This window comes from Sabethes cyaneus, chromosome 2, assembly GCF_943734655.1.
Source record: "Sabethes cyaneus chromosome 2, idSabCyanKW18_F2, whole genome shotgun sequence".
Classification (NCBI taxonomy): domain Eukaryota; kingdom Metazoa; phylum Arthropoda; class Insecta; order Diptera; family Culicidae; genus Sabethes; species Sabethes cyaneus.
Genome location: NC_071354.1, coordinates 228,035,890 through 228,060,793, shown reverse-complemented (window position 1 = coordinate 228,060,793; position 24,904 = coordinate 228,035,890). Strand labels below are relative to the sequence as shown.

Genomic DNA, 24,904 nt, shown 5'->3' with positions numbered 1-24,904 from the left:
GGAATATGTTCCGGAATGGCCATGCCGTGGCAAAATCATCAGATAGAATCAAAATAATGAAAACTGACCTTCTGGAGTAATTTCATGAATTTAGACACCCATATTGCCAGTGTTGCAAACCAAACAGTTTTATGGCCACAGGAGGTCCCACGGGAACTTGTCGCAGAATGGTCATTCCGAGGATATATCATTGTATTGTCTTAAAACAATGAAGAATGACCTGTCGGAGTAATTGGAAGAACTTTGGACACCCATATTACTATAATTACATCCAAAAATATAAAAAGTGCTTTAATTCCGGAACACATCCTCGGACTGCCGGATTTCCGGGAACCAAATGAACCACTTCCGGCTCTGTTATAACCACACTGGAAGTGGATAAGTTCCTGAATCTTTTGGTGGTAAAAGTGTCCGAATCGGTCAAAAATTGCCAAAGTTACAAGCGTTTCAATTTGTGGGTACCCGGGTACCCTTGTCGAGCACTTAAGGGGTAAAAAAATTCGAAGCCCCCCCATTCCACCCCCTTAAGTGCTACATGAAAACTTATTTTATGAAAAGTTGCAATTCAACTAGTTCTTAGATATCACAGAGTTTCAGTATCCTTGATCAAAGAAAACTTTAGAATTTCGTACTTTGAAAGCTGAAAAGGTACCCGGGTACCCTGTCGAACACATAACGGTTAATGGCGTCCTTAGTTGGACTTTGTGATATCCGTTAATCGTTCGATTAATTCAACTAATTGAATAACACAAGGAATACTCGAATAATTTTGAATCGAATACTGCCAGCACGAGTAGTTGAATTTATCGATTAGTGCAGACAACGCTCACCAATTAACCGGTAATCGAATAATTGAAAATTTCGGACATCACTAGTTGGACTACGCTGGTTTTCATGAGGATCGCTCCTCGACGGATCAGATGTTTACCCTGCGTCAGTTACTAGACAAGTTCCTAGAGTTAAACTTGCAGACTCATCATCTGTTTCTGGACTTTAAGGCGGCGTACGATTCATTCAAACAAAATGAGCTGTGGCAGAAAACTGATTCGTGCGACGCTGAATGAGTCAAAATCATGCGTCAGAATAGTGAGTGAGAAGTGAACTGCTTTCGTGACGTTAGGTGGATTGTAGCGATTGGATGCACTCTCTAATCTGCTATTCAACATTGCCTTAGAAGGTGCAAAACACATACCGACCGTCTATCATCGCGAAATTTCACATGCTTCTTGGTTTTTACAAATAGCGTCATATCATTGAAATCAACCGTAGAGTAGTGGAAGTGGCATTTATGCTTTTTGAATGGGAAGCAGCGGAATTGGAATTCACCATTAACTTCGCCAAAAAGGAAGTACATGGCTGCATGCAGGGATCGTGGGAGTTCAAATGGTGTTGGTGCCAAGGTGGAGCTGGATGGGAAACGATGTGAAATAGTGGAGAAATTCACATAGCGTTTATTTCTAATTCCCGTCGTAGTAAGTAAAGCCATTCTAATTTTCATTATTTCTTAGATTTAATGAATACTCCAAAAGTTCTGTGTGACTAAAACACACTTACCTTCCGATCCGTGAACTTTGAAATCACTGAAAAGCGATTATTAAAGCATATTATTGAAATTACGCAACCGACTTTATTTCTTAAGTTCGTCGTACCGATTAAAATCCGTCCATCAAAATTTTTCATCGTCCGAATTAAAAATCACAACAATGTTAACGAAGCTAACGCGCATGTATTTGTGTAGAACGGCATGACAAATATTGCTCAGCAAAATTTCTGCAGATCTAGCAAGTTTTCCTGGCTGTAGAATAACGACAATGCCTTGCGTGAGCTATTTTCATTTATGAATGACGGAAATTAAAACGATTAGTCGACATTTTCTTCTTCGTCGCACGAAAAAACGTAGGAAATTTGGCTGGTAGGACTTCTTTAATGAAAAAAAAAGCATTTAAATAAATCTCAGCTCACTTTGATTGATCGCGTATGATAGACAACAAACTAAAATATTAGGGAATAATTTGCATTGGAATTTTGCATTGTGTGTCATAAAAATGCTGATATTTTTAATAATTTGTGTTGGATAGGACGGGAACAGGCAATTACGACGAAGCAGCAATATACCCTACCTTGACTGAAGTTTTTGGAGCGTCTTAGTAGAATACGAAACCTAAAAATAAAAAATAAGAAAACTTATCCAATTTAATTCTACTATGTGTATTTTATTCAATGACAGATACGTATTTCGCCTACGACTTGCAGGCTTCCTCAGTGTCTGTGTTCGAAAACAGACACTGAGGAAGCCTGCAAGTCGTAGGCGAAATACGTATCTGTCATTGAATAAAATACACATAGTAGAATATACCCTACCTTGGTATACTCGTGACATGTGACAATGATGTAAGCTATGAAATGAACAACGAATTGCAGTCGATTACGTAGCCAGCTGAAGTCCTGTAGTTTGAAATAGCAGTGGTGGCCAACCGCTAACTGAAAATGAAGCGTAGCTAACCGCTAATCCGCTAACCGAAAAAGTTAGCTCGCTAATCGTTAAACGCTAATCGATAAACTCAGATTAACGAAAGTTTCGCTAATCGCTCTAAATTACCCAAAACTACTTTTTTGATTGAACATATACCATAGATTTAGCGCAAATACTTGTCGACAATTTTTGAACATAATATATGCATTTGACAGCGTTATCAATTGATTTGCAGCAGCTATGACGAAAACAGTCAACTACACTCGATGCTTTGTTCATACTGCCAGCTGCAACCCGGAGTGAAGAAGTTGGACATCGTAAGGCACTTCGAGTCCGTCGGATATAGCCGATCGATCCGGTACATACAACATGCTCTCCCTTTTAGAGAAAGTTTAGGTGTAGCAGAAGCTGAAAAGGGACACTGAGAGAAAAGTGCTCTCAGCCTTCTGCGCCTTGGAAAATTCGGAGCCAAAACGGTGAAGAAGCACATCGCCAAAATGAACATTTTTATGTCGATGCATCAGTCGAGGTCGGCTATATCTGAGCAGCAAGCAATCAAGACTGAAGGTGCTGGTGAAAAACATCTTTCCGGCGAACGATAACGAAACCTACTTGATACTGGATACATTACGCCCCACCAAGGAGGTATGGCGATGGCGTCAAATATATTTCCCACACCAAGCTGCCAAAGAAGGTCCATCTGTAACTGATGATCAGCGAGAAGGAAATGTCCAAGCCTCCGTTCTTTCCTTCGAGGCTTGCGGTGAACGGGGAGATATGTAGGATGAAGGGCTTGCTAGCAGTTGTCGCCTGGAAGATGTGGTCTTTTGGCCGGTCTGGTCTCGGCCCATTATGCCAAAAGATTACTGAAGATGGACCGGCTAAATATAATCGTTATACTGAATACCGCCAACCCTCCCAGCGTCCCACAGCTGCAAATAATAGAACGTTTTTGGGCGAAATTGAGTATACATTTTTAGCGGCCATCTTGGATTTGGTCGCCATATTGGATTTTATCTATAAATCGCCCCCCAATCGCCATGAACCAAGAAAAATTCATAAAATTAGGGGTGTGCAATGGCATTAACTGATTAAAACAATCGGTTATCTGTAGCAAGGTTCACAATTTTCATATAATTTATTTATTCGTCAAGCATTGGTAGACTAAATACGATAATAATGTACAATAATACAATAGTTATTGTGATAGTTCCATAATTTGCTTGGAAACAAACTACAAACGACACAGCTTTGTAAAGAGGAGAAATAGAGCTTATAAATGAAGTGAGAAAAAAAATTGGCGGCCATCTTGAATTTGTCCGTTATGTTGGATTTTATCAATAAATCGCCGTTTTCGCCATGACCCCTTAACCGATTTAAATCTTAAGACCACCATCGCCCAGTGGTCCAAAAGGGCAAAAAGTGGAACTTTTTTTCATTTTATCATTTATGGTCTTCAGCACTTTTGTTCGTATGAATATCCCCCATAATGTAAAACTGTCAAAAGTCAGTCATTGTTTGCTATTATGAAAATAAAAAAAAACAACTTTTTTGTGTTAGGAAATACAGACATAGTTTCTTCGGCAAAGTTGTAAATAATGTAAAAACAAGCAACTTTGCTGAAGAAATAAAATTTCTATCTTTATCGAGTGCAGAGCTATAGAGCATTTTCTTTGGAAATTCTTTAAAAATTAGTTTTTCATGCTTAGCGTATGTTGGTTGCATTTTACAAGAATATATGGTTCTAAGCGATTATAGAAAGACTCAAAATACACGTTTTTGCAGAAGATTGTAAATTTTCTAGGATCTTTCCTTACAAAGTTATTGCTTTTGGCTCGTGAGTTAAGGAAAAATAAAGCTTAAATAAACGATAACTTTGTAAGGAAAGGTCCTAGAGATTTTCAATCTTCTGCAAAAACGTGTATTTTGAGTTTTTCAACAATCGCCTGAAACCATATATTCTTGTAAAATGCAACCAACATACGCTGAATATGAAAAACTTATTTTTAAAGAGTTTCTAAAGAAAATGCTCTATAGCTCCGCACTCGATAGAGATATAAATATCATTTCTTTAGCAAAGTTGTTGGCCTTTATATTTTCTATAACTTTGCCGAAGAAACCATGGGTCTATTTAGGGTAGACTGCTGCAGGTTGAGACTAGATGCAGGTTGAGAAAATTTTAAATGAATTTAAATAGCGCCTCAAACCTTAGTCTAAACATCAAACCCAAATCTTTGCAGTTATCTAAGTTGGTTTAGAAGAAACTAGATGAATATCTTCCTTGTGAGCCGAGTGGGTCATAAAAAATGGCCAAAAGAATTTAATGGAAACTTTTTCGAGCCAATATTTTTTTGGTTTCCTCCAAAAATTGGTTAAGGCTTTTTTATGTATTTGATACGTTTTGAAGTGCTCTTCAACATCAAAGACTATCTACATATACATGTATTGTGATGATATAAAAAATAGTTATGTTAAAATGGCTTGGCTGTGCTGCAGGTTGAGAAATTGCCAGTCGAAATTTTTTTAACATTTTATCCTTTTTTTATAACTGAAAACTGCTATATAAGCAAGTTAAACTTGTTTGCAACAAGTTGTGTGCATTTTAATGCTTTATACTGGGTTGAAGGTCAAATAAACATTAGCGTCCCTACCGGTCGCTCTTGTCTTATCTACCAATAATTTTCGAAAAAACTGGTCTGAATTTAATGCTTGATGCTCCAAAAATTCCATATGTACACATGAAATAGATATGGTTTTCATTATTGTAAAAACGAAAAATGTCTCAACCTGCTGCAACAGCTTTTTTCGCGAAATTTAAGGACCTTTACGGAAATGACCATAGTTTCTTTATTTTTCTAAAATCAAGTATTTTGTAATTTTTTCTGTATAGATAATAGAAATACTTTTCCAGTGATGTATAACACTCATAATTAAAACATTCTGATAAAGTTTTATGAACCGAAAACAAAATTGGTCTCAACCTGCAGCTATCTCCCCTACTAACACAAAAGAATGGCCGTGTATCGCGCCTATAGCGAATGCAAAACACATAAAACGTATGCTTGCCGTACTCTCATTTAGGTGGTTAGGGACAAGCGGAACCCATACAAATTTTTAGTACTTCACTGAATCTTTAAGGATGAAGCACTGATTTCATAAATCCACTTGCCCCATTTTACCCCATGGGCTCGTGAAGCTATGGAAATTTAAAGTTTGAATATGCGATAAGTTAGCCAGTAAAGGTCCAAGAGATTGGCAGTCTTCTGCAAAAACATGTTATTTGAGTGCCTCGATAATTGCTTGAAACATTGTACTCTTGTAAAATACAACTAAAAAAAGCTAAATATGAAAACCCAATTTTGAAAAAAGTTTTAACGGATATGCGCTATAGTTCAGCACTCGATAAAGATTGAAATTTTATTTTTTCAGCAAAGTTGCTTGTTTTTATATTGTTTACAACTTTGCTGAAGAAACTATATCCATATTTCCAAACACAAAAGTTATTTTTTTATTTTCATAATAGTAAGCAATGACTTTTGACTTTTGACAGTTTTACATTAAGGGGAATATTCATATGAAAAAAATGCTAAAACCTATAAATGATAAAATGAAAACAAAACACACTAGGAAAAAATTCCACTTTTCGCCATTTTGGACTACTGTGCATCGGAAAGCTGAGAAAAAATACTACAAGAAATGTTCATCAAATTAGATTCCGAAGAAAAAACGAAATGGCCAATTTTGAGTTCCAGTACAACCGATACCGGATGTTCCGGAGTGTGGGACAAGCACTTGCGCTCTACAGGATAGTGTAAGATTCATTCTTATTAACCATAAATGAAATGGATAACCTTTGCGCACTCTGTTAAGCAGCTTTCTAGTTTTATTTCACGTGCAACTTATGACGTCATAAAAAATCCCACCGCGATCTGGAATATCTCGGGGAAAATGAAACTAATCTAAAATCTAATGAAAATAAGATAGAGCCAAAAGTGTAACTGAAAGTATCTTCATTTTTGATGTCGGGGACGTAAAGGTTAATGAACTTCAATCTATTTCTTTGAATCATGAAATGAACTTCATTACTACCCGACGGTACTCAACCGTGTCAATTCTCGAATATTTTCATGAAACTGCTCAGCCATTTTCATCGCCATTATTTTATGTTCACTGTTTACAGCAAAGTCGTTTATTGCTGCAACGCTACAATTACACACGGAGCGACAAAGTTAGTTCGCGGGGAACTACCTATCTCGTTATTTTTCACCAAGAACTACCCCAAGGGTGTCGGGTTCATCTTTGCACCGTCTCCGGCTAAATGCAGTCCGTCGGTTTGCTCCCAGTAAGAAAGGTGCCAAAGGAAAATGCTTTCACAAATTGTTAAAAGTTTTTAATTAACAAGTTCCTTTAGTTACGAGAAACTTTCAGTCCTTTTTTCCCGCGAGCATAAAAAGTGGTTCGTAAACGAACGAAACTGTAGGGACAAATTCAGTTCGCTTTTTTTTCTTGTGGTGGAGCTCTGGGCTTAATTCAATTTAACCGTTGCCACCGCCGTGCTGGTAAAGGTAATAAACGAGTGCCGTCGATTGCTTGCATGATAAGAAAGTTGAGGGAGAGCAAATAATCTATTATGCGAGCGATAAGATATTGCTCGTTAGTCGTTCGATGATCAATGCGTTCCGAATGCGTCCGGTCAAGTGTACTATAAAGTGGAACAAATTTTATCTTTCTTTCGTATGCCACGAATAGCTTTACAACCACAACCGATAGTAATTTGATTTAATGTGCTAAAAACTCACAATCTGACTTCCCCCTAATCAACGTCCATGAAGTGCACGCTAAGTAAACGGATTGGCCAAAATTTCGAAGCTGATAACACAAGTTTCGAATAGATCAATCAGTTCACTTGGTTCACTTACGACCGTGGTCCGACAACTGAACACTAACTCGGGTAGTCAGCTAGTACCATTTGACCAATACGAAATGTTTAGATCCTATCGGGACAAGCTACGACTTAAAGCGTAAGCCACGAACGAACTAGTGTACCAAGTCGTTAGCCGATTCAATAGCTTAGTAATTTAATTGCAGTGATCGAGCAGCAGAAACGGACGAAAACTATGGCCTGACCATCTCCAGCGTATGGTCGTTCATCATTACGATCGTCGTGATAGCCATTTACTTTCTGGTGTATCTGAATTGGGTTTCACTTCCCAGAGGGCTGACGGTCGGGGAAGAGCAGACCAATCCTGGTCGGTTCATTGCCGAAGTGGCTAAAAACAATCTCGCCGTTCTGACTAGTAATGGACCACGTGTAGGAGGAAGCTACACGAACGAAGTGTTCACCGTAGATTTCCTTCGACGAACGATTGAGGACATCATCGCGAAGGCGAATCCCGTGCACAAATTCGAGCTCGAAGTTCAACAGCAGAATGGTAACATGTTTCTCAACTACACGGTTTATCCGCAAACCAGTATCTACCAGGGAATTCAGAACGTAGTGGTGAAGGTTACACCGGTTGGAACCGTAGAACCGGACAACTATCTGATGCTGAGTTCCCATTTCGATAGTGTCCCTCAGAGTCCGGGTGCCGGTGACGATGGCACCATGACGGTGGTGATGTTGGAAATCCTGCGACAAGTTTCGCTCGGTGACGTACCGCACCGGCACGGAATAGTGTTTGTGTTCAACGGGCTGGAGGAAAACACCCTGCAGGGGTCGCATGCCTTCATGGCTCACCACCGATGGTGGGAAAATGTGAGGGCCTTCATCAACATGGATGTGGCGGCCAACGGGGGGCGGGAAATCATGTTCCAGGCCGGACCGAAGTTTTCCTTTTTGATGGAGGTAAGATGAACTGTTTGATTGTTCTTTTCTTTTTAGTTAAGTTAATTGTCTTTCATCACATATTTTAATTTGATAATAAGTGTTGGAAGAAAACATTATTTTTCTACATGACAAAACAAATTTTTCATTATAAATTTCCTTTCTCGAAAGTAACACAGTTAGACTAAGCTAAATGTAGGATTGTGTCATATTAACTGGACTTAAGTAACGCTGATAAACACCTATGTGATTGATCAACGCTAGACAGGCTGTCAAACTGCTGCCAACGCTGGATAATTGGTACTACAGCGGGTGGTAGCAGTAAATGATAAATAGAAATGATTTATGCTGTGATTCATATGAAATTCATTTTCCCTGGTCGGGTATTTATTTGAAGCAGCTGAAAGTTGTTATCTATATTCTACATGGTGTGTTCAATCACACATGGTCGAGTATAAAGTAATACAAAATGTATGTAGTAATGTAAGACAAAATGAAACAGCATGTTGTGAATAACGGGTAAAGTTTTCCGTTTATCTAAAAAATTCTGGGATTTCGTTTGAAAAAATAGGTAATTTAGATGACTGTGGCGATTTGCTTGATTTCAAATCGTTCAAACATCTAAGGATTGTGTACTAAATATCATAAAATCTGGTAAAAAGGAGCTATACCTATAAAGCCAAAGTTTAAATCAAAAAAAATTTCCTCAACAAAAAAGCTTATCCTGCAACCCGCAAGAGATTTCTAATTTATTCGATTTTTTCACGAAGTCTGTAAGAAATTCTTCGAAACGGGGTATGATACCGAGTTAATTACCCACTTAAACAAGTCAGTATAACTGAAATTTATAGTTTCTAGGATGTTCTAAAATCAGTGCATATCAGAAATTTTTTGTCAAAACTTTGGAACCTTTAGGAACTTTGAGACCTTGAAAAATCCTCGTCGTGTAGTGGATCGGTCTAAGGCATATGATTGAATAAATACAGGGTGTTAGGTAGCTTAGTGCAGATATTTCAGGGGGTGAGAGAGGACCATATTTGACGAAAAAAATCCTCTACGCATATGGTCAAATCTCAATTGCTACAGAGTTATTGAACATTTTTAGTTTTCGGATTTGTTGGCCTTAAATTAGCTACAAAAACTATACTAGCTAGCTCGATTCGGTTACTTTCATTCGTAAGCTAAGAAAGTTTTGTACAGAAAATTGGTCTTAAACCTTCTACTTCATGAGATTTAGTAACTTTTTAAAAACAAAAAGCTATGAAATAAGTGTTTCTCAAGGCGTTTTTCTCGAATTTCTCCTAAAAGTGTGTGATAAAACTGATTGCTGTTATTCCCCAATTTAAAGCTCTGGTTCCGTTCTCCAATTAGTTCTTTGACGTAGAACGGTTATCTCTTTTAGTTTCGTTGCAATTTCATTTTAAACGTATCATATTAGGCGTTGAATTAGTTTCTGAAAATTGCAAGAATTCTTACATCACGCCTAACACACCTGATTACCGCGTGCGATGAACACAGTCTGAACAAATGTATGAAAAAAAAAACCACTACAATGTTTTGCCTTTCTACTATATAAATATATAGTATAAAGGTATAGAAATCACTTGGAAAACCGGAAATGGAAAAAAGGTCCTGCGGGCCGAATGTCATATACCACTCGACTCAGTTTCGAAAACTGAGCATTTTCTGTGTGTGTGTATGTATGTGTGTGTATGCATGTGTGTGTGTGTGTGTGTGTGTGTGTGTGTGTGTGTGTGTGTGTGTGTGTGTGTGTGTGTGTGTGTGTGTGTGTGTGTGTGTGTGTGTGTGTGTGTGTGTGTGTGTGTGTGTGTGTGTGTGTGTGTGTGTGTGTGTGTGTGTGTGTGTGTGTGTGTGTGTGTGTGTGTGTGTATGTAACGCTTTCAATCTCACTCACTTTTCTCGGAGATGGCTGGACCGATTTTAATGTTCTTAGTGTCAAATGAAAGGTCTAGGTGTCCCATTGGTCGCTATTGAATTTCATACTGATCGGACTTTTAGTTCAAAAGTTATGTATAAAAATACGAAAAATATGGGACTTCATTATCTCATAGATCCCTTAACCGATTTGAACAAAATTGATTGCATATGAAAGAGGAGTCTTGCAAACCCTTAAGTTCCAAATTTCATGACGATTGGACTTGTAGTTTGAAAGTTACATAAAGAAATGGGAAAAAATAGTATTTAATACATATTTTTGAAACATATAAACATTAATTCAATGAAAAACATTACACATTTTATTATTATTTGAAAATTACTGCTGAGATCTATCAAACGAAACCGAGTTATTGAAAATCGGACGGTTCATTCAAAAGTTATTCAAACTTTAACACTTGAGCACCGTATATAAAACCGTTAAAACGTGTGAAATCAAAACATATCAATCAAATGTTGATTGTATTCAATGTATGAGATGTGTGTGATGTATGTGTGTATGTATGTATGTATGTATGTATGTATGTATGTATGTTAGTATGTATGTATGTATGTATGTATGTATGTGATGACAATTTGCAATTTTTAAATTTGCATTGAAATTCAAGAAAAGTTAGAAACATGTCAATTGTCTGAAGTTTTTGAAGCCTCTTAGTGGAATACGAACTCTGAAATTAAAGAAAAGAAAAAACTTTTACCGACTAAATTCCACTATTTAATATTCGTTCGCGACAGATACGTATACGCTTTGAAATAAGACACTGATGAAGCCTGCACGTCGTAGGCGAACTACGTATCTATCGCAAATAAATATTAAATAGTGGGATTCAATCAAAAAGTTTTTTCTTTTCTTTGATTTCAGATTTCAATTGTCATTTTCTTCTCTTGCTGTTACTCACAATTGTACAAGAAAAGCAAAAAGCGAAAAAAAGCAGTTGATTTAAGCATGTAGGTAAAGTGGTGTATAGGATTAAAGTGTGTTGATTTTACCAAATAAATGTATACAAATTTCAAACAAATTTTGCGCATCAATAGATGCTCTTTTCAATCATTAGATATTAGAGCTTAGAAATGTTATATGAAAAATAGGAAGTAAACGTTGCGCGGTAGTAATTTTGTAAGGTTTGTTTTCGTTAGTGACATTTTAAAGGACAGATGTCTTATGTCATGTATCATGTTTTAATAAATCCAAAATGACAAGCGCAGGAAATCATGTCGATCATATTTTTCATTCTCAAGCATGTTTATGGCGCAACTTTTGCACTATTTTTCGACCTCGTCTTGTTTTCCTGACCCTCTAACATTGTAAAAACGATGCGATCAAGCTAATGACTATCTTTTCATGAAGGTACATTCAAAAGAAGCTCAAGTTTAGATTTTTATGCAAAAATAATTATCTGAAGGAGCACTAGCTAAGAAATTTCTCTTTTTCATATCTAATGCTCTATTCAATTATATTTTCTAATCCAGATATGTTGCAAAATTGAAGCCAAGCAAACTAATAGTAAAATTTTCAGATTAATCATTTTGTTGTAGATATCCTTTTTCTTCAAAAGCGAAGTATAATAAAAAAAATTCTGAACTCTTGTTTTTCAAAGATGCTAACTTTTGAACGCATGGTATTAATATCAAAATATCAAAACATCTGCTATGAACACATATTTCATATTGTCAATTCAAAACAAAACAGTCTAAGTTAGTTAGATACTGATGAAGGTCACACGTCGAGACCGAAATACGTATTTATCAATAGAGCACAGTAGTAGAATTAAAGGATATAAATAACTTTTTGTTTTACTTCTTTTTTATCAATTCAAAAAAAGTTTCGTATGTGGCTCTGAAGCCCGAAAGTTAAGGCCCTCTGTAGACCCGTTAGAGGGTTAATTTCTAATTTTCTATATATATTCATTCAAGTCTGCATAAATAATCTTTTGAGTTAACATTATTTTTCTATCAATCACGTAAATATTATAAAACTAAATAAGGTGTTCATCAAGTAACATAAATGACGCTTACAAGTATTTACGCACCGAAGGAAAGAAAATATAATTATTCTACGCAATACGTTGTGAATTTTATTGGCAAATTTTTGAGGAATTTGAGGAATACGGAACGGATATTGAAGAAAATAGTCAAGTTAATTATAGATGTTTCTGGGAAATTAAATAATGATTATTGAGGCAGTAGAAAGGCTAGGTCACGCCGCTAGGTGGATTATTTCGGGTTTTTTATAAATTGAGGGTTCGCTTCCACTTTTGCTTGCAAAACTCAAGCCTCTTAGGTTGATTCGCTGGCAGCAGCTCTAGGATCTGTAGTGTGCAACGATTGCATTTTAACTCGGTTCAGCACGTTCCAAACCTCCATGGTGACAAGGGACTGTGCAGCAATTTGTGACCGTCGGGGACCACCGGAAGAATTAGCGTTTCATAGAGCGCGAGGTTTGTACGAAGTTGCAGGTCACCGGACCTCAGTAGTCCCGATCCCAGTAATTCTACGTAATCCGTGGAAGGCCCTATTGGCAGTCGCCATCCGCTCTTTTACTTCATGGCTCACATCATTGCCACATATCACTAACGCCCCACATATCACTAACCACTTCAAAAGTATCTCCATCTATGACCCCCGCAGTTCCAACACCCGAAGGGTTGCCACGCTCTCTACTAGCCACCATATAGAGTAAGGAGGGGTAAAAGTGCGATTCAATGATTTATCGGTGCAGATTCCGAGTAAATTTTCTACATTGGCATGGATGGGTGACTACTTTGACAGCTTGAATCTAACGTAAACTTTGGTTGCTTACGAAGCATAGTTGCTGAGTTATGTGCAAATATTATTTTAGGGCGGTTTTGATGTAATTTTTCGTTATACGACAAATACGATATCAACGGGAAGATATTACAGAAAACTGTGTGCTCTACAGATGTTGGCCGAAGAAAAACAATGTGTTTCCGCTGATGAAACAAAAAACAAACGTTTGGAAAAGTTTCGATCTAACGGAGGCTGCAATACACCAGCGCAAAATAGAAAAGGTGCAAATTGAGAATATTCCTTACCGAAACATAACGCAGGTTTAAGATAATATGGTTTTGTTAGCTACTGCTGGGCTAATTTCAAGGATTCTGGCTTCGAACTTTTGCCCCGCGGTATTCGCACTTTTGCCCCGCTAGTGGGGTAAAAGTGCGAATCTGCACTTGATCATAAAAAAGAAGAATTTATTTTGCAAAATATTATTACCGCAGATGATTTATAGTTGAATGTGAAGACATTGAGTTACTGCATCACTATAAAATATATTATGTTGTTGTCCTTCTTTATATCTCACGAAAATTGATGACAACTTCAAACATCGCACTTATGTCCCGCCCTGCTCTACTTCGTTTTGGCAGAGTTTATGGCAAACCCTATCCTCGCAGCTTCCACCGATGATAGCGATGTCGTCCGCAAACCCTAGGAGCATAAAATATTTCGTGATGATGGTATTCGCTTCTCTGCATGCCTGCCCTTCGAATAGCATCTTCCAATGCAATATTGAACATCAAAATTGATAGTCCGTCACCTTGCTTCAAACCATCTTCCTTGAACCATCAAGGGTAGCACGTACCAGTCTAATAAGCTTTGTTGGAAAACCATGTTCAAGCATTATCTGCCACTGAATAGTGCGCCCCATTGAAGTCTTTAAACAAATGGTGAGTCGGCAAGTTGAATTCCCGGAGTTTATCGAGGATTTGTCGGAAGGTAAGCAGTTGGTCCATCGTGGAGCGTCCCTTTCGGAACAAAGCTTTTCTGCAGGCCTCTGCAGGTCTGAGAAACAGGATGCGGGAGAGAATTTTGTATGCAGAATTGAGAAGAGTAATGCCTCAATAATTGCTGCATTCGAGTCGATGGCCCTTTTTATAATGATGCATTTCAGGTGATCAGAACGATCAAAACGATCATTAGACTGCCATACGCAAGGTGGTAGCGGATGAAAATCAGGAGAATGTTAGTATGGTAATTTCCAATTTAAGCGCAACCCAACAATTCGATTCAGGATGTGGCAAAAAGGTGAAATATTCGATTTTTTTTGTGCAAAAAAACTTGCGCTCTAGACTTCACGTGTATAAAATTCGGAAGGTATCGAACCAGAGAGACAAACAGGACACGGCGGCAAAACTCGCGCAAGAAAGCTGTACAGGAAGTGCCTCACAAAATCGTTATTCATTCTACACCAAGGCCGACACCAGACAAATACAGAGACAGGAATACAGCTCCTGAAAATGTACGGAAGGAGTTGTCAAGCGATCTGTCGATGAGGCAACGTGAGTCGGAGTTGGGGGGCGAGGGGAATTGCCGAGTCTCCTTTTTATCCAGCCCGCTGTGGTTCAAAGGTTTCTCCAATATCGGCGTTCCGCAGAGCCTTGAAGGAGAAGTTGAGGTTCGAATCTGATTAAAATTGGTTCGATCTGTGAGTGGATTCGCAGTTTGGCTAAAAAGGAACGGTACATATACTTAAAAAAAATCGCTTTACGTCTTGTCCCACCCTGTTGGGATATAAACACCTTTGTTTCATAACTGTAAATACTACAGTTATAAAAATTAACATGAGTCAGTCGTTCATTGCATCAGGGACCATCAAACCAAACCTGGAGCATTCCACTTGACCAGTGTTTCATTTCAAACTGACCGGTGGTGTAATTGAACACGCACTTGATGCGAGATTGAAGGCTGTGGGTTCAAATCCCACCTGGACAGTCAACTATTTTTTACGGTTTGCATATCACTTTTTCCAATTCTTACAATGTTTGTTCTTCACAAAAAACATATTTACTCCTTTATAAGAAAGTACAAAATAACTTGACCAGAAGAAGTCGATATCAAAATGATATAAGGTATATTGCTGCCTCGCCGTAATTGTCACAAATTATTAAAAAATATCAGCATTTTTATGACACACAATGCAAAACTAGTTATTCCCTAATATTTTAGTTTGTTGTCTATCATACGCGATCAATCAAAGTGAGCTGAGATATGTTTAAATGCTTTTTATCATTAAAGATGTCCTACCAGCCAAATTTCCTACGTTTTTTCGTGCGACGAAGAAGAAAATGTCGACTAATCGTTTTAATTTCCGTTATTCATAAATGAAAATGTCTCATGCAAGCCATTGTCGTTATTCTACAGCCAGGAAAACTTGCCTGACCTGCAGGAATTTTGCAGAATAACATTTGTCATGCCGTCCTACACAAATACATGCGCGTTAGCTTTGTAAACATTGTAGTGATTTTCAGTTCGGCCGATGAAAGATTTTGATGGACGGATTTTAAAACGGTATGACGATTTTCAGAAATAAAGTCAGTTGCGTAATTTCAATAATGCGCTTTAATAATCGCTTTTCAGTGATTTCAAAGTTCACGGATCGGAAGGTAAGTGTGTTTTAGTTAAATCAGCACAAGAATTTTTGGAGTATTCATTAAATCCATCCAATAAATGACCCAAGTAGCACTTGTAACTAATCATAAAAATAAAAAAATACAAAAAGGTTGCACAGCAGTTACATTTAGGATACTTGTAACGAGTTAGGTTACATAAAATTAAAAATAATTACTTTTTAGTTTTCTAGTGACAAAAATCCCAAAAAGTTACCAGGTAGTTACCAAATGACCAAATTGAAACCTTTTTTTCGAACTGTCAACAACTTAGTCGTCGCAAAACAGTCAGCTTTCAGTTACGAGTTACCAATTAGTTATCAAGTGACACAACTGAAACCTTTTTCCAAACTGTCATCAACTTGCTAGGTCGCAAAACAGTTAATTTTCCATTACGAGCAGTTACGAAGTCAAAAATAGTCGGCTAGTAACATTTTCGCAACAACTTGTTCACTGTTTCTTGCAAGCACAACGGATTAAGCAAAAACTAGATCTCAAGAATTTTACGTATGGTAAAGATAAACCATTGTTACACGGGTTGTAAAATGCTCTTGTAAATGCGTTTATTTACTTGATGGTACCTGGATTTTTTTCCGCACAGGCATTGGTATTAAATAAACAAATTTTGATTATTCTCAAACGGTTGCCGTAACCGATAGCGTAACCAGGTCGAAGGCTAAGGTTACGTGCAACTAGAATGTAACTGAAATGTAACCGCTGGTAAACTGTTTTATTCAAAGTGAAACTATTCTTTGATATTAAATTAACACTTCCTTTTCACAATAATCACAAAAACACCTTTTCCCGATATCTATGAACAATGTCTGCTTAAAATCATTTCATGCAATATGCCGAAAACGATACAAAACTTCAAGGACGATGGTAGTAGTTAAAACCAAAGGCAAAATGGCTATGAATTTTACTAAAAGATAGCGAAAACAATTTGTTTTTAATGATTTCTAGATGAATGCTCCACTAATTCAATATTGCTAAGAATAAATTTAAAAATCAGAAAATTAAAATTAAAATTTTTATATTTGTAGATATTTGTTTTACAAAAAATCAATTTTTCAAAGAAGTAAGTAACGGAAAGCTAGATTAAATAAGAGCGCGTAATTTTTTCAAAGCTAGAATCATGCATTTCACCATAAATTTGAAACGGCACTAAAATTTGTGTTGAAATAACAAACGAAATTTATACACTCTTCTATATTCAACCGTTAAATTTACTGCTTGACGTTGACAGCCATAGATTGAAATAATAAACCTGCTGCATTGTTTGCGCTATGCAATAAAAGTTTCAAGATAACTAATTTGCCACCAATTGAAAGTCAATTTACAGTTTATGTGTAACTTCAATAGTAACCATTTTCTAACTATACATGTTACATATTGGTTATTGAGTAACTGTTAATGTAACCATATTTAGTTGCATAAGTTGCGCTATTTCGGTTACATAACTGTTATATTTTAGGTTACTGTAACCGAAGTTTTACATTTAAATTTGTCGCATATCAGCCGCTGTGACTCAATTGTGACAACGTGTGCTACTTGGGGATGAAAATTATAATGGCTTTACTTACTACGACGCGAATTAGAAATAGACCCTAGTTGCAAGTAATCGAAATCATTAGTACTGTTGATTATGTTTTATATTTTGACGTCGTCGGCGTAAAACAGGTGCCATCCAAATGGCAGTATGACAGAAAGTTCATTGATACATAGCGGGCACAAAACAGGTTCAAGATTACTCTCCTGGGGGACGCCCGAAGCATTCCTAAACACTTCAGAGCAAGAAGCTCGGATCGGTTAATCAAATAAGATCTGAACCAGGCGATTAGGGATTTGTAGACTCCAAGTTTCTCCAGTTTGCTTAACAGAATTTCGTGATCCACTCGATCAAATGCTGCCTTGAAACCAGTGTAGACAGCATCAACTTGTCCACCGTTGTCCATTGCACTATGGTCCAGAAAGCGATTTTAGACGGACAAAAATGATTGCGCCTAAAGGGAATATTCTAGCTCAATGAAGTCTTCGGCAACTTTTTGAATGAAAACATGACGCATCTTTTGAAAGGGTCGTCCAATGTTCAGATGATACCGTAACAACAATTCAAGTAATAATTTTTTAAATAAGTTTGTTTTCCATTTTTTAGTTTCAAAACATTAAAGATAGATTAATTTCACGTAATTTTTCTAAACATTCCAAATTTCTAACTCTTACGTATTTTCAGCAGTGGACCTTTGTTTATGGACGACCCGTAAAATCATATTTCCTCTTATAACTCTTTTATCTCAACAGATAGCTCAATATGATGTTCTACAAAAATTTGTATACGTAAGAGAAGAATATTTTTGCGGAAGACTGTTTTGCTTTATCTTTATGAGTTAATAAGTTATAGCCGAATTCAGGTTAAAAACAGACCAATTTTACTGAAGCATAACTCAAAAAGCGGCAAACGGATCTTGATGAAACTTTGGCGATTTAATATACACATATGCATAAAGTTTTTAGCAAAAAATGGTGGAGGTGTTATTTTTTTAAAAAAAGATAAAATTCTTTGAATTTTATGATTTACTATAGCTAGAATTGTCGTTTTCTTCATAGATTCACATTCAAGTAATCAAGTATGCGACCACGGAATACTATACACAACAAATATACTGGCAATAACCATGGTTGATACTAAAATAGTGAATGCATTCAAAGAGTTACATTCACAATCTTGTTTTTAAGCGAAAAAACTAAAAGAATGTTTAATAATAACCTTGAATTAAACGATTTTTACGATCCCTTTAGATACTAACACGGACTTTTACTGTTATACGCGTATATTCGCAATATGTTTTGAATGTTTTTTGAAAATATTTTATAGACTAAAAATAACTGCGATGTGAAAAACGACGAAGATGAAGCAGAGCTGCGGAAAACTTATGATTTGCGCGTAATCGAACTACTTACGAAGGAAATTCCACTAATTGTTATACTTTTCGGGAAATTTACCATTGAAATTCAAGAAGAATTCTATTATGATTTTTAAATCCATTTAAAACTATAAAATTAACAATGGAAATAAATCGGGATTTTTTTTTTCTTTATTTTCAATCTTAGTATTCCACTGAAACGCTCAAAAAACTTCAGTCAATTTCAACATTTATTAAATATACACCACGTTGATTTATTTGAGCGAATGCACGAGATGCTAATAATTATTAGCAAACATATAACTAACCCTTTAACGGGTAGACTTCTGTAGATAGTTTTTGCTTTGAGAGTCTTAGAGCCATATATGAAATTTATTCTAATTGAATAACACAATATCTGTGCTGAGAATAGATTGACATTTTGGCATCAGCATTGCAACATTCTGACTATGCGTTTAAGAGTTCTTATGTTTTAAAATCAAAAATTCAGGAAAATTGTGACGAAAATAATTGCACGATTTTTGTCAATTTTTACTTTTGAAAACATAGGACATCTAAAACAAAATGTTCGACCTCAAAAATATTCAGTGATGAACTACGCACTGAGTTTTGTAATATTTGGAAAAACAAGGATTGGATATGAAACCCAAAATAAAGATTTTATAATATGCCTTAACTGTTGCTAGTCCAGATTATTACTTTTGCATGAATATCAAATTGACTTTCTTTTGAGTGTGCTTTCTTGAAAAATAGTCATTATCTATCGTTGCCTCTTTAGAAGGTTAAATATGTACAGTTTCGGGAATACACAGAACAATCTATATGTATAGCTCTATGGCTGGTATCCTTTGCCTCCGACAGTGCAGTGCAAATAGTATTTAGATTTCTTAATTATGTAATTTATCAGTGTATATATAATAGTTTTTCTCTCATTGTAGGCATTGATACTAAACGTATCAAATAAACTTCATGAATATTTTTCACAAACAGATTGAAAAGACCGCGATTGTCGTAAAATAAGCGTTCGTATTTGTCTCGATAAAACATAAATAGTAAAACAACAAGCTTTGTATTATGTTTTAGACATTTTCTAAAAAAATAGTTACACAAAATTATGTTTTAAGGCTTTGAAACTGAGCAAGAAACTGTACCTGGGCAGTTAGGGATGGATAAAACGAAAACTTTAGCTATAGTAAATCATAAAGTTCAAAGAATTTTATCTTTTTTTTTTTAAAATAACACCTCCACCATTTTTTGCTAAAAACTTTATGCATATGTGCATATTAAATCGCCAAAGTTTCATCAAGATCCGTTTGCCGCTTTTTGAGTTATGCTTCAGTAAAATTGGTCTGTTTTTAACCTGAATTCGGCTATAACTAATTAACTCATAAAGATAAAGCAAAACAGTCTTCTGCAAAAATATTCTTCTCTTACGTATACAAATTTTTGTAGAACATCATATTGAGCTATCTGTTGAGATAAAAGAGTTATAAGAGGAAATATGATTTTACGGGTCGTCCATAAACAAAGGTCCACTGCTGAAAATACGTAAGAGTTAGAAATTTGGAATGTTTAGAAAAATTACGTGAAATTAATCTATCTTTAATGTTTTGAAACTAAAAAATGGAAAACAAACTTATTTAAAAAATTATTACTTGACTTATTGTTACGGTATCATCTGAACATTAGACGACCCTTTTAAAAGATGCGTCATGTTTTCATTCAAAAAGTTGCCGAAGACTTCATTGAGCTAGAATATCCCGTTAAGGCGCAATCATTTTTGTCCGTCTAAAATCGCTTTCTGGACCATAGTGCATTGTGCGTACGCATAGTGAACGCAAATTCGGTCACACTTGTCGCAACAGACCGCTTCGGATAGAATCCATGCTGAGCAGCTGAAATGTAATTCTTAGATGAGCGCCTCAATCATTGATAATGATCTTAAAAACTTTTGAACAGCAGCAGCATAAGGAGGTAATGCCTCTGTAATTCCGAATGCCACTCTTGTCACCTTTCTTGTGAACAGGGAACATAAATGAGGATTTCCACAGTATAGGAAATTTGCCCTCTTGCAGTGACATGTTAAATAATTTCGTAAGTGGAGTAAGGAACATCTCCGAGGACAATTTCAGAATGGACGCTGGGATGCCATCGGGACCAGCAGCACATGAAAGCTTTAACTTTGGGAGTGCAGACTTGACGATTTGTTTACTAATATGAACTGTAGGGTACTCAAAAGCATCACAAGGACACTCATTAGTGGACGAAAAGATCGCACTTCTCAAGTTCAGAGTTGGCAACCTGTTTCTCAAGTTGAACTGACATTGGCAGGTCAGCTGGTTTCTTCTTGGAAGTTATGAAATATCAAAATTGCTTTGGATTCCTGCATAGAGATGCCTGCGTACGAAGAACATATCGTTGGTACAGAAATCTGTTGAGTTTCTCGTAGTCGTTACTCGCACGGTTGAATTCCTCGAGAACGAATCCGGCGGTATAGTCGTAGAGCTCTAACCCTTAAGGTCCAAACAGAATGCTGCGTCAACGAAACCGTCAGCGGCACTTTGGCAGTAAGCCCACTGGAAAACTGTCAGAATAACGCTGACGGATTCATTGACGTAGCATTCTGCTTAGCCCTTTAGCCGTTTTAGTCTGCGTAAGTGATTATTCGACCAAGGTGGGTTTGGCGGCGGGTGAACGTCGGGTAAAAAACAGTTATTAATTTCAAGATTGTTTGCTGAAGGTGATCAATGGCGTCGTCTATATATACAGCAGAGTTCATTGTCTGCCGGTCAACGCGGCCATAATCAGCTCGTCGAAAGTTCGGTTCCCGAAGGCATCCTCAAAAATGATCGGCGTTGGGAGATTCAACAGAACGTCCAAAGCAGGATGTTCTTCGTTGAGAGTGATCAAACGATCTATTGCTCCAGAAACAGTTCAGATGGATGTTGCGGCTTCGTTAGTCAAGACCAAATCAAGAAATCTAGTGTTTCTGTTGGCTATAACATTGCCTTGGATCAACCCACATAGAACAAAACCGTCGATAAGTGTATAATGCGCTCTTGAAAATTTGTACTGGCCATGAATGCAATTTTGGAAACCCCGTTCCCCAAAGCCGCACGTTGTGATAATCTTAGTATCAGATGAAAAATCTAGTTGCCTCACAGATCGGAATTGAGTTACATATTGATCAGATTTTAGTTTCATTTCTGTGTTTCATTTCACTTCTCACTACTCAATACGCACATCCAATTTTGCGAATCGAGCGAGAAGTCAACCATGCCTACTCACATTCAGCTACTCACACACTCGCGCACATCGCTCCTCACATCGTCTTCCTGCATAGCTTATTCCCGAGTTAAAAAAAATCGTGGGGAATCAGCTACCCGTGAAGCTGGTGGCACACTGGGATGCATTAATTCTTCTTCTTCTTCATCATCTTCGCCCTCGATTCTACTCACGGACGGGAGTACGAGCCGTCGTGAGTAATCGGTATCAGCAGATCGGGCTGCAACGACGAACGACGAGCGACTACTGTAGCTGTTAGCTAAACACACAGTCGCAAAAACTCGTTACTGTGCATGAAGAAATAAGAGCGAGAGTTTTAAAGGGATGCTTATGCCGGCGTGCTCATTAGAATGAGTACGCGTGTGTGAGTAAATTAAACCAAACGGACACGAATGTGGGTCTCACAACACTGCTCACATTTCTGTTTTCACTACTCACCTCTCTCGTTTAGTTACTCACTTTTCACTACCCAATTCTCACTGCTTATGAGAGAAATCTCATAAACAACGGTGTGAAAGAAAAACGACTCATCGGCTTACTTTGGCATTTCCGATTTAGCTGAAACTTTGTATTTTTTTAAATCTCGACTGCTTTTCCAAAGAGCCTAACCAAGCCAAATCAAACCAAATTGATGAATTAAGCAATTATCTACCATTAATTAATACCATAATATCATTAAAACCGTAAAATCACAAAACTGTTCTATTTACTTACCCTCCAGACTTTCGCTTCCGCTTAATTCGGGAGGTTGCAAAAAATTCTGGAGGTTGAAACAATTTATCGAAATTACTAAATTTAATTTCTGGAAATTAAATTTGAATTAATTAAATTCCGGATAAAGAATTTTTGTCCAGAATTCGACTGCAGTACTGCTAAAGAGACGTGTTAGACCTGCATAAAAACTTTCAAAATCAAAATTCAAAATCAAATTATAATATGTATTCGACTTAACACATTACAACTTACAGTATTATAGAGACTACGTACCGCACCCATACTGCACGGCCGTCGCAGAGGAAATCTTCCAGGCAGGGCTGGTTCCGTCGGAGACGGATTTCTACGTGTACGCCAAGATGGGTGGCAAACCGGGAATGGACTTTGCCCACAGTACCTGGGGCTACCTGTACCACACGGGGTACGATGCACTGGATACGATCCCACTGGAAACGCTGCAGCACACGGGCGACAACGTCCTGGCGCTGGTACGCAGTCTTGCCAACGCACCGGAGCTGTCGGAAATCGATCGCCACGAAGGCCGTAAGGCGGTATTTTTCGACTTCCTACATTGGTTCCTGGTTTACTATCCGGACTGGGCCGGAATACTGATCAATTCGCTGATGGCCGCCCTCGGGTTGGGCCTGCTCGGAACGTCGCTGTGGATTATGTCCAACAATTCGAGCGTTAGTTTCGGACGAATGATGTGTCAGTTTAGCGTTAATCTTGGCGTGTTGCTGCTGTCGATTGCCGTCGGGATTGGCTTTTCGGTGCTGATGGCGGTGATTATCCATGCCGCCGGCGGTGCAATGTCCTGGTTTACCGAAAGCTGGCTCGTGTTTGGACTGTACATGTGCCCGTTTCTGATTTGTACGGTTTTGGGTCCACTGCTGCTGATTCGGTACTATAAAATTGTAAGTCAAAATATGCTCTGATTGGGTTGTTAGTTGATATTTAGCTAACTTTTAATTTTCAGGATGATATTCTACTTCAAACAAGGATTTTGCTGTTTCTCTTTGCACAACAATTAATTTTTATTGTGATACTAATCGTGATGACAGCAATGTCAATTCGGTCGGCGTATATTTTTGTTATTATTGTGATATTTTTCAACGCCTCCACGATCGTGAATATGATTATTCGGTTTAAAAATTTTCACTGGATCTACATCCACCTGATTGGACAGATCTTTCCCGTCGCCTACTATGCGTCGTTCTCACTGACCTTATTCGCTACCTTCATTCCAATGCAAAACCGTGGAAATGCTGAATCCAATCCGGATTTAATTATTTCCCTATTCTCTGTGATAGTAATACTTCTGATTAGTACCTTTCTTACGCCACTGGTAGCGATGACGCGAAAGCCGTTTATTTTCTTCGGCACCATCGTAGTGTTTTGGATTATCACCATCATTGTCATGGTGACGCCTGTCGGTTTTCCCTTCAGAGCAGAAACGTCGCCACAACGGTATTACGTGTTCGTAAGTTTTTCGGTTTTGATTTTCAGGACTTAATTAAATGTAATTTTTTTTCGTAGCATATTGATCGCAATTTCTACAATTTCAACGGGGAACTGCGCCGATCGGATAGCCACTTTTACATTCATCCGCAGGATGTTCACACCCCGGGCTACATCATGGACGAGGTTCCCGAAATGGAACGAGCAACCCAGCTAGGAGACGAATGCGATCGGGAACTTTACTGTGGAATTCCCTTCTATCAAAATCAATTTCATGCCCGACGGAACGTCGCCTGGTGGCTGCCGGCGGGAAAACCCGTCCTCCCAACCCCAGTAACGCTGCAATTCGTCAGCGAGGATCGAATTTCGCCGACCATCACGCGGTACGATTTCATCGTCACCGGAACGGACCACATGAGCTTCTACGTTTCGCCGATTCTGCCCAACAAGCTGCTCGAGTGGAGCTTCAGCGAGAAAATTCCGCACAGCAGCTACCCGTGGAACGGACAGGATGTTCATTTCATCAACTTCGTGCACGGCATTGACAATTCTCCCTACCCGTTCTGGGTGCTCATCGAGCACGAAGGAGAGAAATCGACCACCGAACCGAGCTTCCATCTGAACATCGTCGCCCAGTACATGCACCACGAAGAATACCGGACGGCCGAGTTTCAACAATTTGTCGATAATTTCCCCGATTACGCCCACGTCGTTGCTTATCCGAGCTATCTGCACAGTCGAGTATTTTAGATTGATTAGTGCACAATTCACGTATCACATTTATAATAAAACTTGTTTATCAGTAAGCTAATTTTATTTTGGTAATTTTTCATACCTACAATTGAGTTGTTGATTATTTTCAATC

The 24,904-nt window shown here is 37.7% G+C and overlaps 1 protein-coding gene across 1 annotated transcript; it reads left to right on the top strand.

The window, feature by feature from the left end:
* The first annotated feature begins 7,456 nt into the window (after window positions 1-7,456).
* LOC128738259 (endoplasmic reticulum metallopeptidase 1-like) lies at window positions 7,457-24,789 on the top strand. Its single transcript, XM_053833265.1, has 5 exons — window positions 7,457-7,494; window positions 7,562-8,318; window positions 22,836-23,495; window positions 23,558-24,061; window positions 24,118-24,789. Exons 1-5 carry the CDS (start codon window positions 7,457-7,459, stop codon window positions 24,787-24,789), a joined length of 2,631 nt encoding a protein of 876 aa, XP_053689240.1.
* Window positions 24,790-24,904: the final 115 nt, after the last annotated feature.